The sequence below is a fragment of the Phyllopteryx taeniolatus genome, chromosome 13 (genome assembly GCF_024500385.1).
Source record: "Phyllopteryx taeniolatus isolate TA_2022b chromosome 13, UOR_Ptae_1.2, whole genome shotgun sequence".
NCBI lineage: Eukaryota > Metazoa > Chordata > Actinopteri > Syngnathiformes > Syngnathidae > Phyllopteryx > Phyllopteryx taeniolatus.
In genome coordinates, this window is record NC_084514.1 from 1,049,804 (window position 1) to 1,074,984 (window position 25,181).

At 42.6% G+C, this 25,181-nt stretch overlaps 3 protein-coding genes across 7 annotated transcripts in view; 2 read left to right on the forward strand and 1 right to left on the reverse strand.

Annotated features, from left to right (window-relative positions):
* Nucleotides 1–557: 557 nt before the first annotated feature.
* On the forward strand, nt 558–10,209 carry cipca (CLOCK-interacting pacemaker a). 3 transcript variants are annotated; one of them, XR_009791335.1, is made up of 4 exons: nt 558–1,524; nt 3,053–3,222; nt 5,166–5,996; nt 6,202–10,209. XR_009791335.1 is itself a non-coding variant. In XM_061794045.1 (4 exons), the coding sequence occupies exons 2-4, from the start codon at nt 1,419–1,421 to the stop codon at nt 5,913–5,915; spliced, it is 1,026 nt and encodes a 341-aa protein (XP_061650029.1). In that variant the 5' UTR covers nt 558–706; nt 1,404–1,418; the 3' UTR covers nt 5,916–10,209. The 3 variants fall into 3 exon arrangements, 2 of the variants coding, with proteins under 2 accessions (XP_061650029.1, XP_061650030.1); XM_061794045.1 differs by having other exon boundaries at nt 558–706; nt 1,404–1,524; nt 5,166–10,209; XM_061794046.1 differs by having other exon boundaries at nt 558–706; nt 1,407–1,524; nt 5,166–10,209.
* A 146-nt stretch (nt 10,210–10,355) lies between these two features.
* Nucleotides 10,356–16,585, reverse strand: zdhhc22 (zinc finger DHHC-type palmitoyltransferase 22). Its single transcript, XM_061794047.1, has 3 exons — nt 16,470–16,585; nt 12,392–12,949; nt 10,356–12,310 (listed from the first exon to the last, which is right to left on the reverse strand). The coding sequence occupies exons 1-3, from the start codon at nt 16,546–16,548 to the stop codon at nt 12,039–12,041; spliced, it is 909 nt and encodes a 302-aa protein (XP_061650031.1). The 5' UTR covers nt 16,549–16,585; the 3' UTR covers nt 10,356–12,038.
* Nucleotides 16,586–19,051: 2,466 nt separating this feature from the next.
* The window catches only part of tmem63c (transmembrane protein 63C), a 29,721-nt gene continuing 23,591 nt past the window's right edge, over nt 19,052–25,181 (forward strand). The window contains exons 1-2 of one of the 3 annotated variants that reach the window (XM_061794040.1): nt 19,052–19,398; nt 24,332–24,435. Coding sequence is in view for 1 of the 3 variants with exons in the window: in XM_061794037.1 (XP_061650021.1) it covers nt 23,605–23,625; nt 24,332–24,435 (125 nt within the window). In the remaining 2 variants the exon portion in view is untranslated. Of the gene's footprint in view, nt 19,399–21,533; nt 23,626–24,331; nt 24,436–25,181 lie in introns of those variants that run through there. The other 2 variants (XM_061794037.1, XM_061794039.1) reach the window with 2 other exon arrangements.

Below are 25,181 nucleotides of genomic sequence, written 5' to 3' on the forward strand. Positions count from 1 at the left end.
TGTTTAAACTGGTGCATGTTCCAGTGTATCCATTCTTCCATCACGAGTGAACAAGATCTCAAGATACTTGAACTCCTCCACATGGGGCAAGTTCTCATTCCTGACATGGAGAGAGCAGTCCACCCATTTCTGACTGAGGACCACGGTCTTAGCTTTAGAGGCTCTGGTTCTCATTCCAGCTGCTTCACACTCAGCTGCAAACTGCTCCAGTAAGAGTTGATTGCGGCTTGATGGTGGCAAAAGATCTGCAAAAAGCAGGGATGCAATGTTCTCTCACCTAGGATCTGTTTGCCATGGGTGACCCTACCAGGGGCATAAAGCCTCAGACAGCTTCGCTCCTATTGGAACATAGGGACACACAAACTCCTCTACCGCGATAAGGTGACAGCTCAGGGAGGGGGATTATTATTATTATTGTTATTATTATAGTTCTCTTTTTTTACTAAAGTATTGTTACAGTAAAAAAAAAAAAAATCAAGTGGGTATTATACTCCAACAGGGGGCAGCAGGACTACTTGTATTGCTGGTTGCCGCTATGGATACCAAAGAAGAAAAGGAGAGCCGTCAATCCTGCCATAACAAGAAAACAGGGAAAGGCTGGATAGCAAGACATCAATATACGTAGTGGGGGCGGGGGAACAACAACAAAAAACTTTGCACGTGTTCCCAGTTTACGGCAATCTGTTTTTAATCCAGAGTCGTATTGGTAAGGTTTACAATTTGCCTCGCAGATAAAGGTTGTCTCCCCACGCGCTGGTTGCCACGCCAACTGTATGCTAATGTTAGCTTGCGTACCCAGTGAACAGTTTACAAAATAAAAAGAAAAACTCGCGTGACCAACAGTAAAGTGGATCATTCTAATTATTTTAACAGACTTATTGTTTCAAGCAAGCGATAGTGACTGAACGTTTGCCTTCAGTCATGTGCTATCTTGCTAACGTTAGCAAATGTCGCAACAACGCTGGCACTCACCAACTTTCGTCATTGTCGTCTTTTTGTAGCCCACGCTAATGTCAAATTGCATTCTCGTGAATGTTTGGAACAGTATTATGACGCGTTTAATTATTAGGTCCGTTATCCCTTGAAATGTTGAATGTGCATTCGCTGTTGTTTACGTCATTTGTAACTTGACAGCAGATTAGGGTCATAATCGTTTTTGTGACCTATTTTCGACCTGCATCACTGAGGATTGTTCATGTCCTCAATGAATCTGGAGAGTCAATCATGTTTTCATCGAACTAATTACTAAAATTTGTTTCAAGCTCTATGGTGTTGTGTCGCTTATCATTTCATGTTCCTTAATTTCCCCCCAAAATTATTTGAGTGACTCCCCTGGTGACTCCTGACGGGACAAGCCGAAAGTCACAACAACATTTTATGCCCTCCTCCTCCTATACTCTCAGCAGGGTGAGACAAATATGAGCAGCTTTAGTCAACCTGTCCAACACAGGACATCATCATTCACAAGGGTAACACACCACGGCACATCCAAGCAGGACTTGGAACGTGATTCGGGCTTCTCAGGTAAATGTAACAACCAACACCTTTTTTTTTTGTTTTCAATATTTTGGATACAAGCACCATCGTAGCAAGTGTTAGTATACACGTGTCGACAAAATTGTTGGTACCCCTGTCTTAATAAAAGAAAACCCCACAAAGATCAGTAAAATAACTTGGAACTGACAAAAGTAAGAATAAATAAATAAAATACAAAAAATTAGCCAATGAAATTCAGGACTTGTTTCACATATGTGTTGTCCAACAGAATCATCTTTAAAAACGCAACTAATGAAAAGAGCCTGGACAAAAATGATTGTACACTTTTTATTGTGCAACCTTTTGATGGAATTACTGCAATCAAATGATTTGTGCATATCTCAATGAGACTTTCAGCATGTCTCAATGGGTATTTTGTCCCATTTTACCTGAGCAAACCTTGTCAGGTTTGAAGGGAGACTTCTGCAGACTAGGCATGGGTCAGTTACTGTTTTCAAGGTATTAAAAAGTGTTATTATTATTATTATTTTAAGTCTGTGTAGGCAAAGTGATAACAACTCCCCCCCTTATCATTGTTTTTGCTCGCAGTGAAGAGTGAGCCCTGCGATTTATACCTTTGTTGAAAAAGTCGTCTTTTGGGATTTTTTTGCACAGCTTGGTAGAGGAAGGATGTGCATAACATGCTTACGAGCTGTAACTGTGATACAGTGAAACCGTGATATCGTTCTTCACGGTTATCACGCCTATCACGCCATCAAAATCTGATACCGACCCATGCCTACTGCAGATTTTGTTTCAGCTTCTTATCCCAGTAGTGTTTTATCAGGTTCTTTGGAACAGTCAAATGTTTTGTTCTCAGGCATTCTTGTTTTTGTTTTTTATGTTGGTGTCTTTATTCTGTTGGAAGACCCATGACCTGCAACTCCCAACAAGCTTTCTGACACTGGGCAGCACGCCGCTCCAGAATGCCTTGATAGTCTTTCAAATCAATGGATAGATAGATTTCACTCTACCCTGCGCACATTCATGACACCCTTTGCCAGATTTAGCAAAGTAGCCCCAGAATATAACTGAGCCTGCTGTTTGTTTCACAGTAGGTACAGTGTTGTTTTCTTTGTACCCCCGGCAAAGGCAGAATTGTGAGTGCCCTTTTGTTGAAGAATGAACAATCTACAATTGTCACTGGGATAAGAGACTAATAATGAATAATAATACTGGGATTTGCTTAAATGCATATTGATAAACCACAATACTCCTGGGGCAACGTTCTAATGATCATTCTTTCAGTAAAAACAAAAAAACAAAAACAAAAACACAATCTGAGGGAGAGATCTAGGCCACATTGCATGTCTTGTAGTAGGTCAGGTTGGTCTTAAGTAACACAAAAGTGAATCACCTGGGCTGGTTGAAACCTCATTAGGTTGATGGTTTATTTTCCAGGGACTCTCAAGATGCTTATCTACATCTCCCAGCCAGCTGTTTCCATAATACTGTTTTAATGTTCTGCCACAGGTAGTGGCAACATTAAACTGTTAAAATGTATCCTCCCCTCCAGATGCCAGCTCTGAGTACCTGAGTGCAGTTGATGGGACCGACTCTGAGGATGCAGGCAGAAAAAGGTCCACAGTCGGCCAGGATGCGGCCGGTGTGCAGGTGGCTGTGATGGGAGGCTCGTATGCTGGACTTTCCCCGATGCTCATTATGAATAACTTTGTCCTTAATCAGGTAAATGTAGCATGAGCACAGGTTTTTATCTTTCTTATGTTCGAACATTTTTTTCCCCCCCGGTTAAGAGGAAATCTCTTACCTTGCTGAGAGTTTTGGCTCTGTCCGGCTATCTCTCTATCTATCTCTCTGTCCATCCATCCAGCCATTAATTTCATTCATTGTGGTAATCTAAAACCATGAATTTCTACTTCTCTAAACTACTTGTCACTCTGCGTTTTGAGTATTTCCTTTAGTACCTTAGGAAGATTACATTTTGTTCTTTTTTTAAAATTATTATTATAATTTTTTGGGGACATTTTCTATCTGCTGCACTTGTCTCTCAGTGACCTAATTATTTACAAAAGGGTTCATTTTGTTCCATCACTATAGATTGTCAGTCAACCAGGTCATGCTCCAATCCTCCAAAATGGAATCGATGTTTCGGGCAACACTGGACCTCCTCTTGATCTGTGGTTTCTGGTGTGATTTCTCTGAGCGTGTGGCCACTTTGGTCAATTATACATGCCACTATCTGCACTCTGGACCGCACCAACAAGCGTGTGATTCAAGCGTCACACTGGTGACCAATCCAGAGATGTCTCGGTATATTATTTTTCTAGTGGCCCAAAGTTCAGGATAATGCGACACGGCAATTATTATACCTTCCTCCATTTCCCCCTTGCCGTTTACAGTACAACTCCGCCAAAATAGCACTCAGAAATCACTCCGTCCGCTCCGCTCCCATTGGAGGAGCTTTTTGACTTCACCGCGTCAACTCTCGTGGAATTGAACATTTTACTATTTGACGACACGACGCTGAGCGTCAGACGCCCTCTGCGGTAACGTCACGTCAAAACGCGGTGATGCCCCCTCAGCGCACACACAATGAATGGGAAAGTCGAGGGTGTTAGACACTTTGCCAAGTGCAGTGTGAAAAGGCCTTTTGGGTCTGATTTACCAAACGTTTGCGCATGCAAAAACATGCGCAAACTTGATTGCTCATACAAACAGAAGCTGGTATATTAAACGGGCGCAGCCAGGATTACGTGTGCCAAATGTCCGAAATTGTGGTGCAGTTCATTTCGTGCGTTCTGGACATATGCATAGATTCATTTAGCACGGGCAATGTGATTTATCAAAACTCGGGCAAATAGTGATGACTGACTCTGCGCGTTGGATACTGCGTCGAAAGGCAGGTGCAAACCCGCACGGTGCCAACGTAACGCAGACAAAATGAGAGGCGGTGGGGAGAACTTTCCAGCTCCTATAAAAAAAAAGTCAAATGTCAGAAACAAAAATTCTTGCGACATATTGTCTCTTCAGCAATGCAGTTGACTTGGAGCCGGTCACAAGGAGTCATGCCATATCAACTACGACAAAACTACTTTCACCTCTTCATTTCCGTGTGTCTGGGTCATTTTAGCGTGCTGTGACTATTGGTGCTGGCCTTTGCCAGAGGAGTTTCCTGGGTGTGGTATCCCAAGTTATAAACTCAATGTTACGCATAGTGGGCAGATAAATCCAATTGCCACAAATTCCGGACCCGTCAAATCAATCAGAGCCTGGCTTTTATGCGGTTGCTGGCTTCCCCCAAACTATCGGCACAATCTATTTCTTTTCTATAACTTGTGTAACATGTTTTTGTCCCTCTTCCACTTCTATCACTTCAAACTTTATTTTGCGCTTTCAGTGCTCTCCCAAATGTTTTCACCATCAGAGCTACCCAAAGCGCAAAACCCTCTTTCCAATATGGCGGTCTCCACCACTTTTACACCGGTTTCCAACAGCGTGCGCAATCTGTTAAGCCCACCGCACATGAGCAACACAGCTGAAACTGACTAAACTGTGGCGCAGGGTTCAGCAACGAGTCTTAAGTCAATTCAAAGGACTTTTTATTTTTCAGTGCATGATCTTCTCTTCCATTGATGTAGTCGATCATCAGGGTTTCTTATTGTTTTCAGCCTTCACAGGTGACTCCAGCAGAGAAACAGTGGGGCTTTCTTTCATCTCTCGATGTCATACCACAATCTCAGATGGTTCTTCTTCAACCAATGATCTCGCCAAGGGCAACCCCTGAAAATATCCCACAGTCAAAAACCTACACATCCACCCTCAAATCATATACCAGAATCGCCCCAAACCCAGTGGACACACCCTCTAAAAGGTCAGGATCCTCAAGAATGAGGGGAAGTTCATCCTCAGCATATGACCAGCAACACAGGCGACATCAACAAGGCAACAGGCAGCGCGGCACTCCCATCCCTGAGTGGGCCCCACAGGCTCCCAGCAAAGCAAGTTTGTCCAAGTTTGATACATCAAACAACCGCTCAGCTCTGTCGGCTCAGAGCTCAGACCCGCTTAAGGAGAAGTGTCTCCCCTCAGTGACTGGGACCACCTCTGTGCCCCTGTGCACGTATCAGTCTAGGACTGAACTGGGCGACACCCAGCTGTGTCCTGACATTTACTCGGACAGCCTCTTGGCCGAGAGCATCAAGTTGAAGCGTTTCAGCAATACCTACAACATCCTCAGCAACTGCGGCCTGCTGGGCATTACTATGCGCACCAAGCAGCTGATCAAGGAGAACAAGCGCACCCAAAGTCAGTTGCTGCAGCTTCAGGAGCATACGGCACTCCTGCTGGAAGCTCTGGGAAGTGGCGACCCTCAGCTGTGGACGAAACTGCAGCTCTCCCTGCAGGACGATAACATGTAATGGTGCAAGCCACGCGAGCAGAGACCGTACTTTACTTGTTGGTGACTTAACTAACAATTGTGAGGAGCCAGCATGTCACCAGTATCCTAATTCAAATAGTCATCAATACTAGCTTGTATAATTATGACAGCCACTGCTTTCGTGCTCTTGTCAGGGAGGCTCAGGTTGTGGAGATTACGCTATGTTTCAGAAAAGTTCCAGGACTGCTGTCACCAAAAATATATTTCCAACCCGAACTATGTGATCTCTCGTTCAATGTAATCACCTTGACGCCAGCTCTCTGCAGACATCAACCTTTTTCCCCCACATGGTTTTATATACATATTCTCTGTGTCAGGTTGTTAAGGAATGAGCCATGATGAGACCAATGAGACCAGACTTACCGAGGAGTGGCATCACTAGTGTCATGATGTGTCATGGATCTTTGAGTACGACCTTGAGACCAAACGGCAGAGCCTTGAGTGGAGAACCTCGACATCACCAAGGCGAGAGAACGCACGACAGTCCAAGTCCAAAGTCCAAGAAATGTTGATGGAATTCTTCGATATGAGAAGCGTCGTCCACTGCTAGTTGTTGCCACAGGGGCAGCGATCCACCAGGACGTCTGCAAAGAAATCCTGCTGCATTTACTTGGTTCAGTGCGTGAGAAGAGGTGTGCGTTGTGGCAGGACAACTGCTTCACCATGACAACGCGCCTGCTCACAATGCCCTGACAGTTCCTGGTTGAGAAGAACATCGCCTTCCCTACTCGCATGACCGAGCTCCTTATTTTTATTTATTTATTTCTTTCCTTTCCCAAGCTCAAGGAGATGGAAAAAGGGGGGACCGTTTTGAAGACGTGTATGACATCAAGATGGCTCTGATGACAGCGGCGAATGATCCATGAAGAATCTTTCCATGAAGGCGATTCGTGAAGGCTGGGAAAGTGCATTAGACCGCCGGGGAGATTATGTACCGTATTTTTGCGACCATAAGGCGCACCGTATTAAAAGGCGCAGTCTCGGTTACGGGGTCTATTTCTGTATTTAACACATGCATAAGGCACACCGTATTATTGGGCGCAGGCGTGGTAAAACAACGCGAGTTTAAAACGTAAGGTAGCATGCATGCATGTTAGCGTATGTTTTGAAAAAGGCAGCGGGAGCAAAACTGAGTTCGGTTGTACTTTATTGAAGTATTTAACAATGTACTCACGTTATTTGTTGATCAATCCTCATCCACAAATCCATCAAAGTCCTCATCTTCTGTATCCGAAATGAACAGCCGGGCAAGTTCTCCATCAAACATCCCGGGTTCCCTCTCGTCATTGTCGGAGTCAGTCTCCTTGCCGGGGGCCTGTTCAGCAACGGTGCCGGCTTTCACGAAAGCTCGGACAACGGTCAAAAGCAGATACCTTAGCCCAGGCATCCGCAATCCATTCACATATGGTAGCGTAACTCACCCGGCGCTTCGTCTTCTTGACTTGGCGAAGCTCGTTTTCCTGCTTCCTCCACTTGCGAACCATGAATTTGTTAATCTTGAACTCTCTCGGGGCTGCTCGATTCCCATGTTCCTCCGCGTAACTGACAGCTTGCAGTTTAAACTGTGCTTCGTAAGCGTGTCTCTTCGTAGGTGCCATTTTCGGGGGTCCTTAGCCAAATCGATGTTGTTTTGCACAATGCACATACCGCCGCCATATACCTACTGGGGGCGTGCCTTTAGCGGCCTCTTTGACGCGCACTCTTCCCCCTTTAACGTCCGCATGCTGTCCTTATGTTATACATTATGCAGTCAACGCATAATATACAATTAAATGGTGGAACATGCTATGTTCCATGAGATTGATCGGCATTCAGTTTGTTTGGATTTCAAATAAGTGTTCCCCATTACAAATAATGGAAATGGATGTTGCGTTCTCCAGTTGAATACTTTTTTAGGTAACGTTTTAAGGAACATTTTTGCATTGTTAATTGTCACGTAAGTACAAAAAGTCAGTGGGTGTTCAATTTCAGGGATAGGTTTCGTTGAGGGTCTATTGTCAGCATAAACATTACCTTAGTAATGCCTTAATTTCAATTCTGTGTTTGATCGCCATTCAATTTGAGTCACACGAGTCAATTGGAACGCTATGACTTTTTGTATGAGTTTCTACTTAACAAAATGTTGAAGACTTATTTGCTAGTCCTCCTCTAAATAAGGTTGAAAAAATAATTGGAACAAAAGGATGACTTGTAATGACATTTGCAGTACAGTAACATGATCTTCGATACATTGTCCCTTTATGGCAAACATCCATCCATCCATCCATTTTCTGAGCCGCTTCTCCTCACTCGGGTCGCGGGAGTGCTGGAGCCTATCCCAGCTATCATCGGGCAGGAGGCGGGGTACACCCTGAACGGGTTGCCAGCCAATCGCAGGGCACATACAAACAAACAAAGAACCATTCGCACTCACATTCACACCTACGGGCAATTTAGAGTTGTCAGTTAACCTACCACGCATGTTTTTGGGATGTGGGAGGAAACCGGAGTGCCCGGAGAAAACCCACGCAGGCACGGGGAGAACATGCAAACTCCACACAGGTCGGGCCGGGGATTGAACCCCAGTCCTGAGAACTGTGAGACAGACGGTGCCATTTTTATGGCAAACTATACAAATATTAATTTCTACAGATGCTCTTAGAACCGTGCAACCTCAGCAGTACTTGTGAACAAAAAGATTATCCTACCTTTTTAAGTATTTCCAGAGGTGGGTAGAGTAGCCAAATATTGTACTTAAGTAAGAGTACTCTTACTCCGAATATTTACTTGAGTAATAAAGTACTCAATGAAAAAATGACTCGAGTTACTTGTGGGTAACTTTGAGGTGTTTTTTTTTTTTTTAAAATCAGCATGAACATCAAATAAAATACATTTTAAAAAAAATAATATATGGGAGTGGACCCAGACCTGCCACCATTTACATGAACTGCCCAAAAACCAACAACACGTGCATTGGGCCCTACAGAAAGATAATTTGCTTTATTCACTGAAATTACTTGATGAAGAAGCTGTTTGCTGAACAGACTTAGTGATTGCGTGTGCAACACCATGTGATAGAGCTAATTTTGCCACATCACTACCAATACCATAGAAACATCTGCAACTTACCGCAATGTGTTTTCTCAAGTTAGAAGCGGGCTGAAATATCCAAGTTTGGGCAGTCACAATTTAAGAGCTGCATGACAAAGCTGTTGTTTTTTGGAGTCTGCAAAGTTAACACGCTCGCGCTTCTGTTTTATTTATTTTTTCTCCCAAATGAGTACTTTTGATTGGCTCGCGAAGGCTACCTGCGTGGTCATGTGACTGCCCTGTGTCGTCTGATTGATTGGTGAATTGGAGTCAAGTGACATTAGTGATCACGTTGGATTGGCGCAACGGGCGCCCTATGCGGAAGTCAAAGATGGAGTCTAAAAGTACAAGCGCACACGCAAGAATGGACAAATAAAAGTAGCGAATGGCATGTCGATCATAGTAACGGAGTAAAAGTATCGATCCTTCTTCACATAAATACTCAAGTAAAAGTAAAAAGTACGGTGCATTTAAAGTACTCTGACAAGTACAGTTTTTCGAAAATGTTAGTTGGGTAAATGTAACGGAGTAAATGTAGCATGTTACTACTCACCTGTTTATTTGTGATGAGATTTTATTCTTGTCAAAGATAAAAGCTATTATTTAATGTTCCCTAGTACATGGACAGTTTCCCATAGAAATGTTGTATTCATTGGTTAAAAAAAAAGAAACAAGGTTTAATTGTATTAAGTAAAGCTATGTAGGCCCATAATGTTTTTTTGCTTTGTTTCTGTTACTTCCATACTGGTTCCTGCAGCTGGTTTTTGTTTTGTTTTTGTAACGAGGTCATAATCATACTATTATCGCTGACAAGTAATAGTAACATATCAGACTCTTGCACTTTAGTGACCAGAATATCGCTCTGCTTGAATTTATTATTCTTTTTTTTTAATATGTAAAAATGAATGGTTAACTGTGCCTTTTGAATACTTGGACTGATGTACCTTTTTACAATGTCATACCTCCCTAAATACACAATGATGACACGAAGCCTTATAGTACATGGAGGAGTTTTAATGGCAAGTTGAAATACTGCAGTTCTTTTATTTTGTCAAAGCATATAATAATAAGCAGTAATAAGATGGAGACGTAAACAAATCTGTCCTGTTTTTAACAAACAAATTGTAACTTTCTTTTCGTAAAACGTGCCTGTAGTTGCAAAAGTCACCGTGACTTATAGTCATAAAACTTTGTTTGAAAAATGATTTCATCTGTGTCCTTTATTCTGCAGGTACAAAGATCCTTTCCTCACCCAGTGAATACTTGAAATTGATATGACCTTATACAGTGAATCACCTGAGTGCTGTTAAATTGGCGACTCACTTAATATAGCACTTTGGATTTATATGTGTAGCCAGAGCAGACAAAATAGCTGTATAAAATTGTATTTAACGAACTCTAAAACATCTTTAACATAATACTGACTATGCCAAACAGTTGCTGCATTCATTATAAGTGGAAAGTGCTTGCTATGCATTACCACGTCCCATCATTAGTATTAGCAGTATATAGCTATTGCTTCATCTGCGGGGCAGTGGTGTACGAAGCATGTTAAGTAAGACATGATGTTATGGCACATTGGGATTAATACCCTGGATAATTACAGTGTGTAGCCCATCTTCTCCTTCGCCCAAGCTGTCCCTAATTCACTAGAGCAGAAGACAATGTTATGTTGATGCTCAAGGATCACTATTGCCTGTTAGCCCTTAACATCAAATGTAAGAACTAAAATAGCATTTCCGGAATATTCTCTGCTTTGTGTGTGGAGCATTCAGCTCACATTCGAGTTGAGCGCTAAATACAAAAATGTAAAGCAATGTATGTTTATGATAAACCTTGATAAATATATATATATATAGTCCTAAAAATTGCCTTTTCAAACGCTACGTAAAAGAGAAATGTACACTACTATATATACTGTATATGGCTCCTCTCCTTAAAGGAATGTATGCCAAGTGATCCTTAACTCCTGATGAAGCAAATGCAATGGAACCTCAAAAGTTGTCCAATTTGAAGGTCAACCAAGATGTGCCTCTAAAGTCGAACAGAACTTGGTAAATCCATTTTGCTTTTTGAAAGTTGGGAAACATTGACTGCTCATTGCAATATGAACACTACAATCAACTAAACACTCATTAAATAAATTCATTTTACTAAGCAGTTGTTTACAGCATGTAGCCATAAGCATAATGGATAATGACTAGCATCAAAATGAATGGAGATATTTGCAATCCAATGGCACATTTTTGCTGTGCATACGTACTAACAATCTGTTTTGTCCCCAGCGATCATGTTGAACATACATACATGTATGTACAAACCCTTCCCGCAGAAAGGGTTATAATGACTTAAAGGTAAGATGCCGGCAAAGCACTACCTTTGTCTTAATGAAGCTTCTCAACTCACTTCTATGAAAATTAGTACAGTACTTTTATTACTTTGGGCATGGACAAAAACAGCAAATCGGTGAGTTTTCAGCGAATAAAGAAGGATAGGCTCCCGCTCAAAATAAATCTGCGGCTAGATGACTTTGCAAATACCAAACTGCGAATATGCGGAGTTCACTGAACTTCATAGATCTCGACTAATTCTGACATTTATTCAGTCCAGCAATACCTGTAAAACACCTTTACGTGACATAGCATTCTACATAGATGTCCCCTCTCCATTAGGTGTCTTTCTTCAAGGGGTAAGTAGTTTTAATTGATCTTAGTTTTATTATACAATGGATAATGTGTCGCTATTATTACTTTGTATATCTGTTCTATTTTTTTTTTTTTTTTTTTGAAGTGTTTTGAAATTAGAAAAACAATCCATTATGGACACTGGTCAATTCTTTCAGCAACAAACTACTTTTCTCGTAGGAAATAATAAATTGTCACATAATAAAACCTTTCCCAACTCCAATGTTGTGTGATTTTAGAGGGTCCTCTGTATTTGCATGTAAATGATTTGCCCTACAGAGCATTTATTACAAATTGTTGTTCGTGTGACCTATCGGAAGCTGCTGATGAATGAATAATAAGATTAATGCTCAGTCTTGCTTGATTGCCTCCTCAGAGCACATCTCCGCTGTGTGCACAGGCAGAACGAGGCCTAGCGCCCAGTTGGTGCCAAACACATCCGTAAGGTTGCTTCTCCAGGGGCTGCGATTCTCCACAAGCTGCCCCCTCTGCATCTGACACCAGGTCTGACCCCGGGCCACCAACAGTACTTGCTGGCAGCAGAAGCCTGCACACACCAGCCCGATGCCCAGCCACACATACAGCATCAGGACCAGGAAGAGCTGCAGGCCGGAAATTGTTCCTGAATTGAGGGGTAGGAATTCCCGAGTAAGTCTCACATCGTCGTGAAGTGGATTTGTTGAAAAAGAAAAAGAAAACTCACCCGTGAAGAAGTAACCAATGGAGAGGGGGAGAAGGGTCAGGAAGGTCAGCGGGTTCTCAAAAGAGATGGAGTACTCCACTGTGAGGAAGGCCACACCAAGAACCAGCGAGTACAAACAAGTGCACGAAGTGTAGATGCAAAACATGATGAAATAGCGCATGTTTTTGTTGCCAATACAATTCCCGGTGAAGAAGCAGTGGTGATCCCGTTTGAGTATAACCTTCTTGCACAGTTTGCAGAAGTGCCGGCCATTCAGGAGGTAGTGCGCGTCCACTTTGTCTGAGCAGTGCGGGGAACACACCGGGACCGCCGTCTCATTGGCACTCGCTGCGGGATACAGGATAGTCATCGTATAATTCCCGAGGGCGTTGAACATCAGGAAAAGGAAAATGACCGTGTGAACAGTTGTGGAGCCTCCTGGCGAAGTGTCAGGGCTGGGGAAGATCGTTGGCATGAAGAAGCCAAAGTGCAGGATGAAGGTGACCACTGTCGCCGTGAAAAAGTATGCGGGGGCTACAGCATTGAGAAGCCTCAGTTTGAGCATCCGGGTGAACATGCCTGTGTAGGAGGAGAGGGGGGCAGACACACAACATGTCACCATGCTAAATCTTGGAACTGAAAGTGGGTATTAATTCCAAGTGAGAAAACATCTGACTGCTCAGTACAATATCCATCCATCCAGTTACTGGAATACTTGTCCTCATAAGGGTTGTGAGTAACAGGAGCCTAACCCAGCTGACTTCGGGCAAGATGTGGAGTACACCCTAGACTGGTCGCCAGCCAATAGCAGTCAGTTTGATCGCATTTCTGTCTCTGTGAGCTGCCATTTCAAACTAATCTGCCAACAGACTTCAGAATCAGTAGTGCTGGCCGATGTAATTTAGACTATACTGTATTTGCAATGGGACTGTTTCTTTAACCAATCAGATTTCAAATTCCCTTCGTGACGTTATCATTTTTCCTGTCGTCTCTGGTGAGTATAGTGTATTTTATTTTCAAACACCATTTACAATTAATTTGGGATGTTGTGTAAAAGATAAAAACAGAATACAATTTGCAAATCATTTTCAACTTATATCCAATTGAATACACTACAAAGACAAGATATTTAAAGTTCAAACTGATAAACTTTTTGTTGTTGTTGAAAATATTCACTCAATTTGAATTTGATCCCTGCAACATGTTGCAAAAACAAAGGGGCACGTTTACCAATGTGTGACATCAGCTTTCCTTTTAAAACACTCAATAAGCAGTTGGGAATTGAGGCTTTGGAGGTGGAATTCTTTCCAATTCTTGCTGGATGTACAACTTGTGTTGCTTAACAGTCTGGGGTCTCCATTGTCGTATTTTGCACTTCATAATGCGACACACATTTTCAATGGGAGACCGGCCTGCACTGCTGACAGGCCAGTCTCGTACTCGCACTCTTTTTCTACGAAGTCACGCTGTTGTAACACGTGCAGCATGTGGCATAGCATTGTCTAGATGAAATAAGCGGGGATGTCCCCGAAAAAGATGTTGCTTGGATGGCAGCATATGTTGCTCCAAAACCTGTATGTAACTTTCAGCATTAATGGTGCCTTCACAGACGTGCAAGTTACACATACCATAAGCACGAACACCCCCCCAATAACGTCACAGATGCTGACTTTTGAACTTTGCACTGATAACAATTTGGACGGTCCTTTTCCTCTTTGGCCCGTAGATTTCCCCCCAAAAATTGAAATGTGGACTCGTCAGACCACAGCACACTTTTCCACTTTGCGTCAGTCCATTTCAGATGAGCTTGGGCCCAGAGAAGCCAGTAACATTTCTGGGTGTTGTTGACGTATTTTCCTGTGCATGGTAAAGTTTTAACTTTAACCCATGTGGCAATATCCTTTACACAATGATGCCGGTTTCGAACGCAGTGCCACCTAAGGGATCGAAGGTCACGGGCATTCAATGTTGGTTTTGGACCTTGCCGCTTACGTGCAGAGATTTCTCCAGATTCTCCGAATCGTTTGACGATATTATGGACTGGAGATAATGAAATCCTCAAATTCCTTGCAATTGTATGTTGACAAATGTTGTTCCTAAACTGTTGTACTATTTGCTCACGCAGTTGTTCACAAAGTGGTGAACTTTACACCATATGCTCCTTTTATACCCAATCATGACACTCACCTGTGGAATGTTCCAAATAGGCGAGCATTCCTCAACTTTCCCTGTCTTTTGTTTATCCTTTCCGAGCTTTTTGGGAACTTCCAAACGTCATTGGAATTGGGGTTTGTACATTTTTTTCAATGGAATAGATTCTGAGCTGCTCCAGATGATTTACATAGGACAGCGGTATGCTGTTATATTGCATTTTTGTACAGTATTGATGGTTTCTATAATTACGACGTGATAGTGGCGATATTAAGAGGTGGATTAAAATCAGTACCAATTACTGTAACGCTGGCTCAAAGTTCTACGTAGTCCCACTGTATTGTCACAAGATGGCAGTGAATGGCAAGGGTTATGATGACCCTGTTACCGTCATTGATCGGGTTCTCATGAACAAAACAGAAAACAAGGTGCTAATAATGCTCAGCGTTGATTGAGACGATCAGAGTCAGAGGTGGTGTTCTTTTAACAATGTATTTTCTCAATATACTCCTACATTAGAGGAACGCAATATTAAAAACCCCTCTCGTGGTGCAATTCAGCTCCAACCACAACAATAAAAAATATTATTATACAGTCTTTAGTGAACCTAACATGCATGTTTTTGCAATGTGCGAGGAAGCTGGACTACCCGGAGAAAACCCACGCCAGAATGTTGGAATATTGCGGCATGCTCAGTTACCGCCGCATTTATTGTTTTTCATTGGCTTGTTTTAAATATATGGCATAGATGTGTTTTTCATACAAATATTTATTGGAATTATGCCTTTATTCTCACATGAGCATAGATTATTGATAGACTACAGCGTGTTCCGACTTCAGGTCACAGCGCTGCCGTATAGGAGCGTAACTCTGACGGAAACCGAGGATCCCTTGTCGTTTTTTTTTTCACGACTCGACTAATTGAATCTGTATAACAGGTTGGATTGGCCTTTCATTTGGAAAATATTTGTTTGACAGGCATGATGGTGATTTTGTACGTCTACAATGTCTTCTTCCCTACTCCTTTTGAAACACGGGAAACGAGAGGTATTTTAATGTCTATTGTGGATTGTTCAGGTTTTTTTTTTTTTTTTTTTTGGTATTCATGTTGAAAATTGAAAGATAATGTTATTACTTGGGGTGTAAAGGTATGTATTTGGTACGCCTCTGATATTTGACTATACTGTTTTCATTTTTGTACACGCATTTGTTTCTTAGAGTTTTTCTCAATGCTAAAGCACTGACTGAGGATCAGGTAATCCATCTTGAAAATTGGGTTGCGTTTATAGTTGAGACAAAATGATGGATAGTTTCAAGACAAGTGTCTTTGCAATTAAGAAAAACTGTAATAAGGTGCTCTGAAAGGCACTTTGAACATGTAAGCACGCGTTATCTTTAAAAATGACATGTTTCCAAAGGCTATTTTTGAACAATAATTTGTTTTTATTGCTCTTAACCTTTATATAAGTAGGTCATACAATTTGGAAAACAAGGGAGACAACAGTTGAAAACTGCAATCGACAACCTGACAGAGAGAGAGAGAGAGAGTCGTCAGCAGGAGAAAACTCATTTAAATAAATTGGGTTCCCTGGACCCTTAGGGGCCACGAGTGGACCAAAAATACCTCGCCCTCTGCACGGTGCTCTGCTAACTCTGCTGCGTTTGGGTGGAAGATGACAGCTATGCTCGTGATTCAGAGCCTCAAAGTGAAAACACCGGGAATGACCCACGGTGTGCCCTCCGCTACCACCCCTCTCCACCGGCCACACACACACACACGCTCCGGCTCCGCACTGTCAATGTTATAATCTAAACCCTACACGGTTGACCATCTCGAAAAACGAGACGTCATTGGTGTGATTATTGCGTGGAGGGGAAAAAAGACGACGACGACGATGATGGTGGTGGTGGTGGTGGTGGTGGTGATGAGACGAGAATGGTCGTGTACCTGCAGCCGTGTGGGAGCTGTCCTTTTCAGCACCGCGGAGCTTGCTAAAGTGCAGCCGAGCCTCGCAGGTCTCTCGCATTTACGCGTGGCAACCTTGTGCCTATCTCTATCGCCCCCTGCTGGCGGGGAAGCCTTACCCCCCCACCCACCCCTTTTTCCATAATCCCATTTCCCATCCCATTTATCTGATTTCCCCCCCACCCCCTTCCCCATGCTTAGTTAAATTGTATTTATTCATTTGATTTAGTTTTTTACAATTTATCTAATGAAATCATTTGACTATTCTATGTATAATACAATTAAGAGTGAAATAAACTATTTGACATATACGTTCAATAATTTGCGATTATTTTTATAAAGAATTGATTATGATTAAATCATGATACTAAAATAAATAAATGGGAACAAAACATAACTATTAAAATAAACTGTTTTACATATTTATTTATTTATTTATGTATTGTATTTCTTTTTTACCTAATCTGAGAATGGCCTGACCAATCTGTACGTTTTAAAAACCAAATGTGGCCCTTGCGCACCAAAATTCGCCCACGCAGTGCATCTTATTTATTGCATTGTACAGTACTGTAATTGGGCTGAAAGTGCAATGCATACTATTTTCCAGCAGATGGCACTGCAGCCTCAAGTGCAATGTATACTATTTTCCAGCAGATGGCACTGCAGCCTCTCTAGAGTGTTATAGACGAGAAAAAGAAGATAGTGCAGTTATAGTCCTTGAATGTGATATGCTGAGCCACTTTGCTTTTCTTTACCTCATGGCTGCGCAACGGTCAAAATATTCATAACACCTCTTCATATGATGCAGTGCAACAAGAATACTTTCGTTTTTGCTAAATACTCTGGCAGGTGTCAATTAAAACTGAATATTATTATCTTACCGAAATATATACAGTATGTATTAAATACTGTTCTTGTGGCTCCAAATTTGCAGGTGTACCTAATGTTGTCAATGACAATAATGTATCTATTAAATACATCCGCAGTACAGGGGAACCTCAATAATTAGAATATTAAGGCCATTTATTTCTATAGTTCATTTCACAAAGTGAAACATATAGATATTATAAAGATTCATAAAACACAGGAAAATACTTTCATTTTGTTTGTTTACACAAAGCTACATGTAATCATCAAAATCTTAAAAATAAAATATACTGTACAAGCACAATGAACTATTTCATTCTGCGTGAAGTGACTCTTGTATGAGCTTAACGTTTTGAATTGAACTACTAGAATAAATTCAGTTATCCAAATGTTTCAAATTTGAGATGCACCTGCACACGTTTGATGTAAAAGTGATTTTAAATAGGTCACTGATGGTGTAGCGGTGCACTCGCCTGACTTTGGTGCAGGCGGCGTGGGTTCAGTTCCCACTCAGTGACGGTGTGAATGTGAGTGCGAACGCTCGTCCGTGTCTATATGTGCCCTGCGACTGACTGGCGACCAGTCCAGGGTGTACCCCGCCTCTCGCCCAGAGTCAGCTGGGATGGGCTCCAGCATGGCCGTGACCCTAGTGAGGATAAGCGGTACGGAAGATGAATGAATGAATAATAATAATGATATCTTAGATTGAGATATATTTCAAAGTACCCAAGCACACTGAACAATAACTCATCGGGGTTATTAAAATGCTAAATAGAGTATGTTAGGAGTGCCATGTTAGCGGAGGAGTAGCTAGCATTGGCCGCCAGCTTATACTGTACATCATGGAAAATTTCCAGAAGAGATTGGACTGGCAGATAAGGCTCCTTGCGGGGTTGGCGTTGGGCAAAGCGGTGTGGTAAACTTCTCAAGATGATGCAGAGTAAGGTCTTGATTACTATTGGCAGTAGTGAAAGACACTTAAATGAAATGTCCCATACTTTTGGCTATTTAGACCTCCATAGAGTGACTCTTTAACATGGACTTAGTATAAAAGTCACCTTGGTTTTGTTATGCAAAAGTCCAGCAAAGGCCCCTCTGACAGCTACTTCTGTTTGTATCCACTTTGTCCATATTTGGCTCAGACCACCCCCTTTCCTCTGATTGGTTTGCTTCCGTGTAGACGACCCACTCGCGACAGCGTGCGCGTTTGTTATTGTTGACAACGCTGGCTCGGAGCAGAGAGGTAAGCGGAGATCTTCACTAATCATGTAGATAAGGTCGAGAAATTTGAATGACCTGATTTTGAGGCCTCTCGACAGAAAAACGCCTGTAACTCAGAAATGTGTGGATGATTTTCATTCATATTTCACGTTTACTTTAAAAAGATGGTTTGGTCAAATATGGCACATTAAGTAAAGGTGAGGCGGCACGGTGACCGACTGGTTCGCACTTCTGCCTCACAGTTCTGAGGACCGGGGTTCCAATCCCGGCCTCGCCTGTGTGGAGTTTGCATGTTCTTCGTGTGCCTGCGCTATCCTCCCCCACATCCCCAAAACTTGCTTGGTAGGTTGATTGAAGACTCTAAATTGCCCGTAGGTGTCAATGTGAGCGCGAATGGTCGTTTGTTTGTATGTGCCCTGCGATTGGCTGGCGAACAGATCGGGGTGTACCCCGCCTCTCGCCCGAAGATAGCTGGGATAGGCGCCAGCACGCCTGCGACCCTTGTGAGGATGGACGGTGACAGAGCAGTACTGTGCCATTCTGAACTTTTTTCTTCAGTACAGAGTTCGAGCACTTTTGCCACCGCTGACCTGTATACACATTGTTAATGTTTTACCATTCATTCATCCATCTTGAATGCAGAGGCAATTTAAAAATGGACTACAGTATTTGATTGTTGACACTCCCTTAGAGCAGCGCGCTGGCAGGCGAGGAAGCTTCAGACGGTCCCTGGGAAGGTGGGCGTTTCTTGTGTTTGTTGGCTGTGGAAGACGAAACACAACGACGGCTTCAATGACGCCAGCCCATCAGCGAGCGTTTTGAGGTGAGTTTAGCTCATTTGGAGCTTATCAGTCTTGGCATCGGATGGTGTAATTGCGCTTTCTTCATGAAGTTGAGGTGGGAATGTGGCTGGCTGTGCAGACAGTTGTGAGCGCTGCGGCGGGCGAGGGGGCGACGAGGCGCCCTGATACGTCATCGGACACAATCGCCTTTATACGACTTCTACTGAGATCTAGACTTTTTGGGGAACCCGATTACATCCTTCGGTGGTGTTTTTTTTTTTTTAGCGGTGATGTGGCGAGGGGGAAGCTTCTCTGGCAACGTGCTGCACCCAAAACAGACAAAACAGCTCCTCTTCTGCCCCCCCCCCCCCCCCCCCCCCACTACAACCTGCCAGCTCCTCATTGCACACTTGATTGTATGCTTTTACATTCACTCCTTATCTGCCAGGTCCCTCTTGGTAGATAAGGAGCCTGTGATGATCTAGCTGTTATGATTGCATCTCTCTGTTTGCAGTAACATACACGCACAAAGACATCATTTGTTCAGTAGTTTGACCTGTTGAATTCCAGCTAATTGCATTGCGTTTCACGTTCACACTCACCACACATTGGTGGTCTTGTAACAGTCCAGTTGATGTAGGCTATGTAGTTCAAGTGCAGCACAGGCTTTGGTGGTCACCATGTCTGTCTGAAGAGGTTCAAATCTCGAGTGTGCACGTAAATCCACTCCTCCTGTTTCCTCCCACATTCCTAAAAAAATGCATGTTAGGTTAGTTAAAAGAGGAACTCGTCCATAGGTTTGAGTGGGAATTGTTGGTTGTTTACATAGCTTGCGAATGGCTGCCAACCAGCTCAACTGTAACACTGAGCACTGATAAACGTTAGAAAATGGATGGATTTACATTTTGTTTTAACGAGGAATCTTTTACATGACATCAAATGTTTGGTGGTTGTTGTGTAGAAGCCAAATCCAACACACAGAAATATTCGGCAATGACTTTTAATAATAACTGCGACAAGTCCAGTAACAAATGCATCCATCCATCCATGTTCTGTACCGCTTTATCCTCACAAGCGTCGCGGGCACGCTGGAGCCTATCCCAGCTATCTTCGGGCGAGAGGCAGGGTACACCCCGAACTGGTCGCCAGCCAATCGCAAGGCTCCAGTAACAAATGGATGAGTAGTAATTGACTCCAATTGAAAGCTGGTAGATTTGGCTTTTCAATCGAGGTAGACTTGCCAAGTGGAAAAACACCGCGACGGCGCACAGGTGATCAGTCGAACTGGGACCGCTGTCACTTGGAAGTTCAGGGTCTCATCTATTTCTAAATACTCAGCAAGTGTCAGAAAATACTCATGCATATGACTGAATTGGTATTCCAATAACAATGAAAATGGTGCAATCTGAACTCATGAAACACAGATCTAAGTCTTTATTTTGGCACCCAAATTGATGTTGATGTTGTTCATATCTGTAAGAGGATTATGATACAGGGTCTTATTTGAGTGGCAGTCACTTTTGATGCTGAGCTTCAAAGTGGGTATTTTAACATGGGCAAGATTGTCTTCGATAGGTTGCAAGCAAACTATCTGCATATGGAAACATACAGGAAATCAAAGGATGTTGGTTGCTCATGAATGAGAGTTTTAGGCTCGTGATTGTTAGCATTTTAGCAATCCAGATACCACCAATCAAAACATTGATTAGCATCCTGTGGTTTAAGCAAAAACGTTTAAATGTTTTTAGTAAACACACCCTGCTTTTGTTTTCCAAGTCCCTACGTGTTTTCTTCAGGGGATGGCTTTAATATTCAATCTAAGGATGCAACACAAGACTCCCAATTGAACGCTGGTCATTTTCAGGCACCGTACGTACGTACATACGGGACTATTACTATAAGAGTCATAGCTGAGATTGAAATCCAAGGCCTTGTCGGAGTGACATGGATAACTGAACAGCTGTAAAGCAGTCAGCAAGGAGCTATCGTACATGTTCGCCGGCCGGGTCGACTTTTTCCGCGTGTGTTGAATGCTCGTTGTCCCTCAGCACCTTCAGTAAGTGAACAGTTCCAGTTAAGATCAGCGAGACGGAAAAAGTGGAGGAGGACTGCTAAAATCCATAGGAGGGATTAGGGTTTCACTAACTATCCTCGGTCGACTATGGGGAAAATAAGTGATCGATTGTTCAATGAATATCTCCCCAAATGTTCTCAACTCATTTTTCCATGTCAGTGTTGTCCTGAGCAGAATAATGCTCCCTGGAGGAGGTGTGTCGTAGCATAGCCCGCCCGGTGTGGATGTTGCGCAACCTCGCATAGTTGTGTTTTTGTCCTGTGACTGTAAAAAAGTTCAGACCGAATCAAGAGCACCTCCGCCGGCTGCAGCAAGTAGTGCACTCCATTTTGCGTCAATTTCACATCATCGACTTATTTCTTTGCGAGCACATATATTATTATTATGCTCATCGCTAATCCAAGGTGTTTTTTTTCTTTTCAAATCACACAATTCATTCTGATCCACACGCACAGCGCATAAGATCTGCTTGTCTGTCTGTCTTTATTTCTATCTCGCGAGCAAAATGTGAAATTTGAATTGACTCATTTTATTTTGGTGTCAAGGAAGTCTGCTGCTTATCAAGCTGTCTTATCTCTTGCAAGAACGCAGGAGACAGTGTTACACCATTCAGCGTTCACAAAGCTGTGTGACGCTATGACTTTTATACACTTATAAAGTATGAAACTCTTTGTGTGTGTGTGTGGTTTTGAGGCAGCTGTAGGCCACAGAGTGCAGATAAGTGCAATAACATCCACGATATATGCACTTGACGAATCTATGTGGCTTTGCACATGCGCAGCGGCACTTAAGCTCTTCACACAATATAGGCCAAGTGCTTTCTGTCAATACTGACACAAAAAACAATCTTCATTATTACAGGCTTATATTGTAAATATTTTGGATGTAATTTAGAATCTACAATCCTTATCCCGTTCAGGGTCACGGGGTGCTGGAGCCTATCCTAGCTGACTTTGGGCAAAAGGTAGATTACACCTTGTGTTGGTCGAGGCCCGTAGAGACGAACAACCATTCAGACTCACAGTGGGAATCGGACCCATGCTACCTGCGCAGAAGTCAGTGACCAATCCTAGCTCACAGAAATATTAATGATGTACGTCTTCTTTTCGGATGTATTGCATGTATATGTTATTACACCATTGAAACCTGCTGATCAAATGTTTAAATGAAGATATCATTTGTGAAATGGTTCGAATGGATGAAATCAGATGCATTAAATCATTTTCCCTTCTCAGTAGAAAACCAATGTTTTCCCAGACCGCTTGATAATAGTAAGCTAAATAACTATGACACAGTGTGTTGTTTAAACTTGACATTTACTGTTGGTTGTAATTCCGATTTTGAGCTAAGCTATGTTGTGTGGCATACAAATGGACTGCATTTGAGCTTGGAATAGGAGCGATGTCTCAAAGGTCTGCTGTAATGTGCAGTGTTTACACTTTTGGGCACTAACAATAATGCGACTCATGTTTTCGCTCATGCCCGTTTGGGATGCGCTCCTGCAGGATTTGTTGTGAACGCATCTCCAGCAAACAGCACGGATTGGCGAGATTGTAGATTGTGCGGTTACAATTTCAATGCAGAGCAGACACACAGGGGGCCCCAGGGGGCCTACTGAGCATGTGCAGCCAGACAGGAAGCAGGTGTTTAGTTTGTTGTGCATGGCCGGCGTGAGTAGTCATTGCTCATCGGCCTTCACGGGAAGGCCGCGGGGAGGTACTATCATCTGCTTGTCGTCATTCGACCCCACCTCACTGATCTATGCTACATACGTCAATGACCGACTGAGAGGTGGACACATCTTCACGGCTGCTCTCTTCACGACTGAGCAAGTGGTGAAAAGACTGCGCTGAAAGCTCAACCCACTCGGTTGAATGAACTCTCCCACCATCTCTCAAGTCCGTCACAACACAAACCTGTCATGCCCAATTGAGCACATTCTTTATGTCTACATTTTATTTTATTTTCAAGCTTTGGTATAGCTAACCTAAAGTACTGTGAGTAGCCAAAGTGTTAAGTAGTGCAGTGTCACTCATAGCACAGATCTTCATCGAGGCCTGTCAGACAAACGTGGGGAGAAAGTAGAGGATTACCAACAGTCAAGTTCCGATTGACCCGAGGTCTATTCTGCCTCTCGCCCCAAATCAGAGGGGTTACGCTCTGGGATAAGAAAATGCACGAATGGATGGAACAGGTAGGCTTTGCGATTATGATTGTGGGGTTTTCTGATGAGTATAATTTCCGCTGATAAATTCATAGACATATTTGCCACCCATTGTATCCTCACAATGTTTTAGTTGATGCCATCTTGTGGGATCCTGGTGTCAAGAAAACTTTGCTGAAGTGGGTTGACACAATCTTGAGTAAAGCGGCAAAGGAAAAAAAAGAACTTGCTCTCTGCAATTAATGTGACTTGTCTCTCCTGCTATAAGGCTAGGATTATGCGTTCATTTTAGTGCAGGTTAAGGGTTACTTCAAGAGATTGTAGTTTTAGTACACTCACTTAATCATGTTTATTCAAAAAAGCATAGAACTTACCCTTGCAGTGTAATTTTATAGTGGTGAATTTTTAACTCAATTATTTTCTTGCAATGTAATAACACCAAAGACCTCTCTGAACGACCATTTCAGTAAATAAAAAAAAAAAAAACGAATCAAACAAATTTGCTTTGTGATTACCTTATTTGTATTAATACCCTGACAGAAAGAAATATTAGTTTTAACTGGAACTAGAAATAGAAACCACAATTAACAAGACAACACAGACAACAAATAAAATAGTCGAGCAAAAACGAGAACGAGAAACGTACTATAGAATGTCAAAAACACCGCTTGTCGCCGAGCAGGATTTGTAGGCTCAGTTTAACAAAATAAAACTCACACTCACTCTGTTTCCGTAGGGCGTTGGGACAGAGGGCTCCACTCCCCCACAAAGCAGCGCAACAACAAGTAGAGTTGACGTGATACAAAAGAAGTCAAACATAGATGGAGGAAAGTACCAAAGGTTCGAGTTTAGTTTTACACAACAATTTCTTCTGTGAATGAAGTGCAATTTGCTTCATTCTGGCAATATTGCCAGAATGACATTTCCAGAGATAATCATTTTGACCGAGTTCTGTATGATGTACTATAACGTGTATCTTTTTTTGAATGATTGTTATTCTATTGTGGCGTAGAACTGCATCCTTATCATTTCGAGAGCTATTTATATTTTGACTCATCTTGTCTCATGTGCCAGAATATTAGAAACAGCTCTCAGTGTGACGCTGTGCAGTTAACACAACCTCTACAGTGTAATAAACATTGTTACCCGTGATAAGGATATCTCTCTGACACTGCCAAGCAAGATTGATGTTTGTGTTTCATTTTTTAAATTCGACTAGGAAAAAAATAACCATGCAAAATGACGCGTTTCTGCACTGACTGTTCCCTTCTAGACTTAAATAAATAAAGGTTACCGTCAGGGCTGTCACTGTCGGGAACAACAGCTTTGAAGCTCTCTAATTTCATGCTGATTGCAAGTTGGCCCTGCGGGTAGTCTTCTCTCTCTCTCTCTCTCGCTCTCTCGCTCTCTCTGAGTGTCTGGCACATAACTAGTGTAGGTGCAGAGGCTTGAGAGTTCCCATTTTATGTATGGTTCATTTCTCCAGCAAAACAAGCTAATATCTGTTTCAGGCAGGTCATGGATCTTGTTGAAGAACGGTAGGGCGGGGGCGGGGCTTGTCTCTTTCTGTCCACCAAACACTTTAC

Bases quoted from the DNA above. Each gene is read 5' to 3' on its own strand.
- zdhhc22 (XM_061794047.1), bottom strand. From the start codon at position 16,548: ATGCGAGAGACCTGCGAGGCTCGGCTGCACTTTAGCAAGCTCCGCGGT. The intron at 12,950-16,469 runs GTACACGACCAT...CCTCCTACACAG, and splicing joins CAGCTCCCACACGGCTGCAG to GCATGTTCACCCGGATGCTC. The intron at 12,311-12,391 runs GTGAGTTTTCTT...CCCTCAATTCAG, and splicing joins CATTGGTTACTTCTTCACGG to GAACAATTTCCGGCCTGCAG.
- cipca (XM_061794045.1), top strand. From the start codon at position 1,419: ATGAGCAGCTTTAGTCAACCTGTCCAACACAGGACATCATCATTCACA. The intron at 1,525-3,052 runs GTAAATGTAACA...CCTCCCCTCCAG, and splicing joins ACGTGATTCGGGCTTCTCAG to ATGCCAGCTCTGAGTACCTG. The intron at 3,223-5,165 runs GTAAATGTAGCA...TATTGTTTTCAG, and splicing joins ATAACTTTGTCCTTAATCAG to CCTTCACAGGTGACTCCAGC.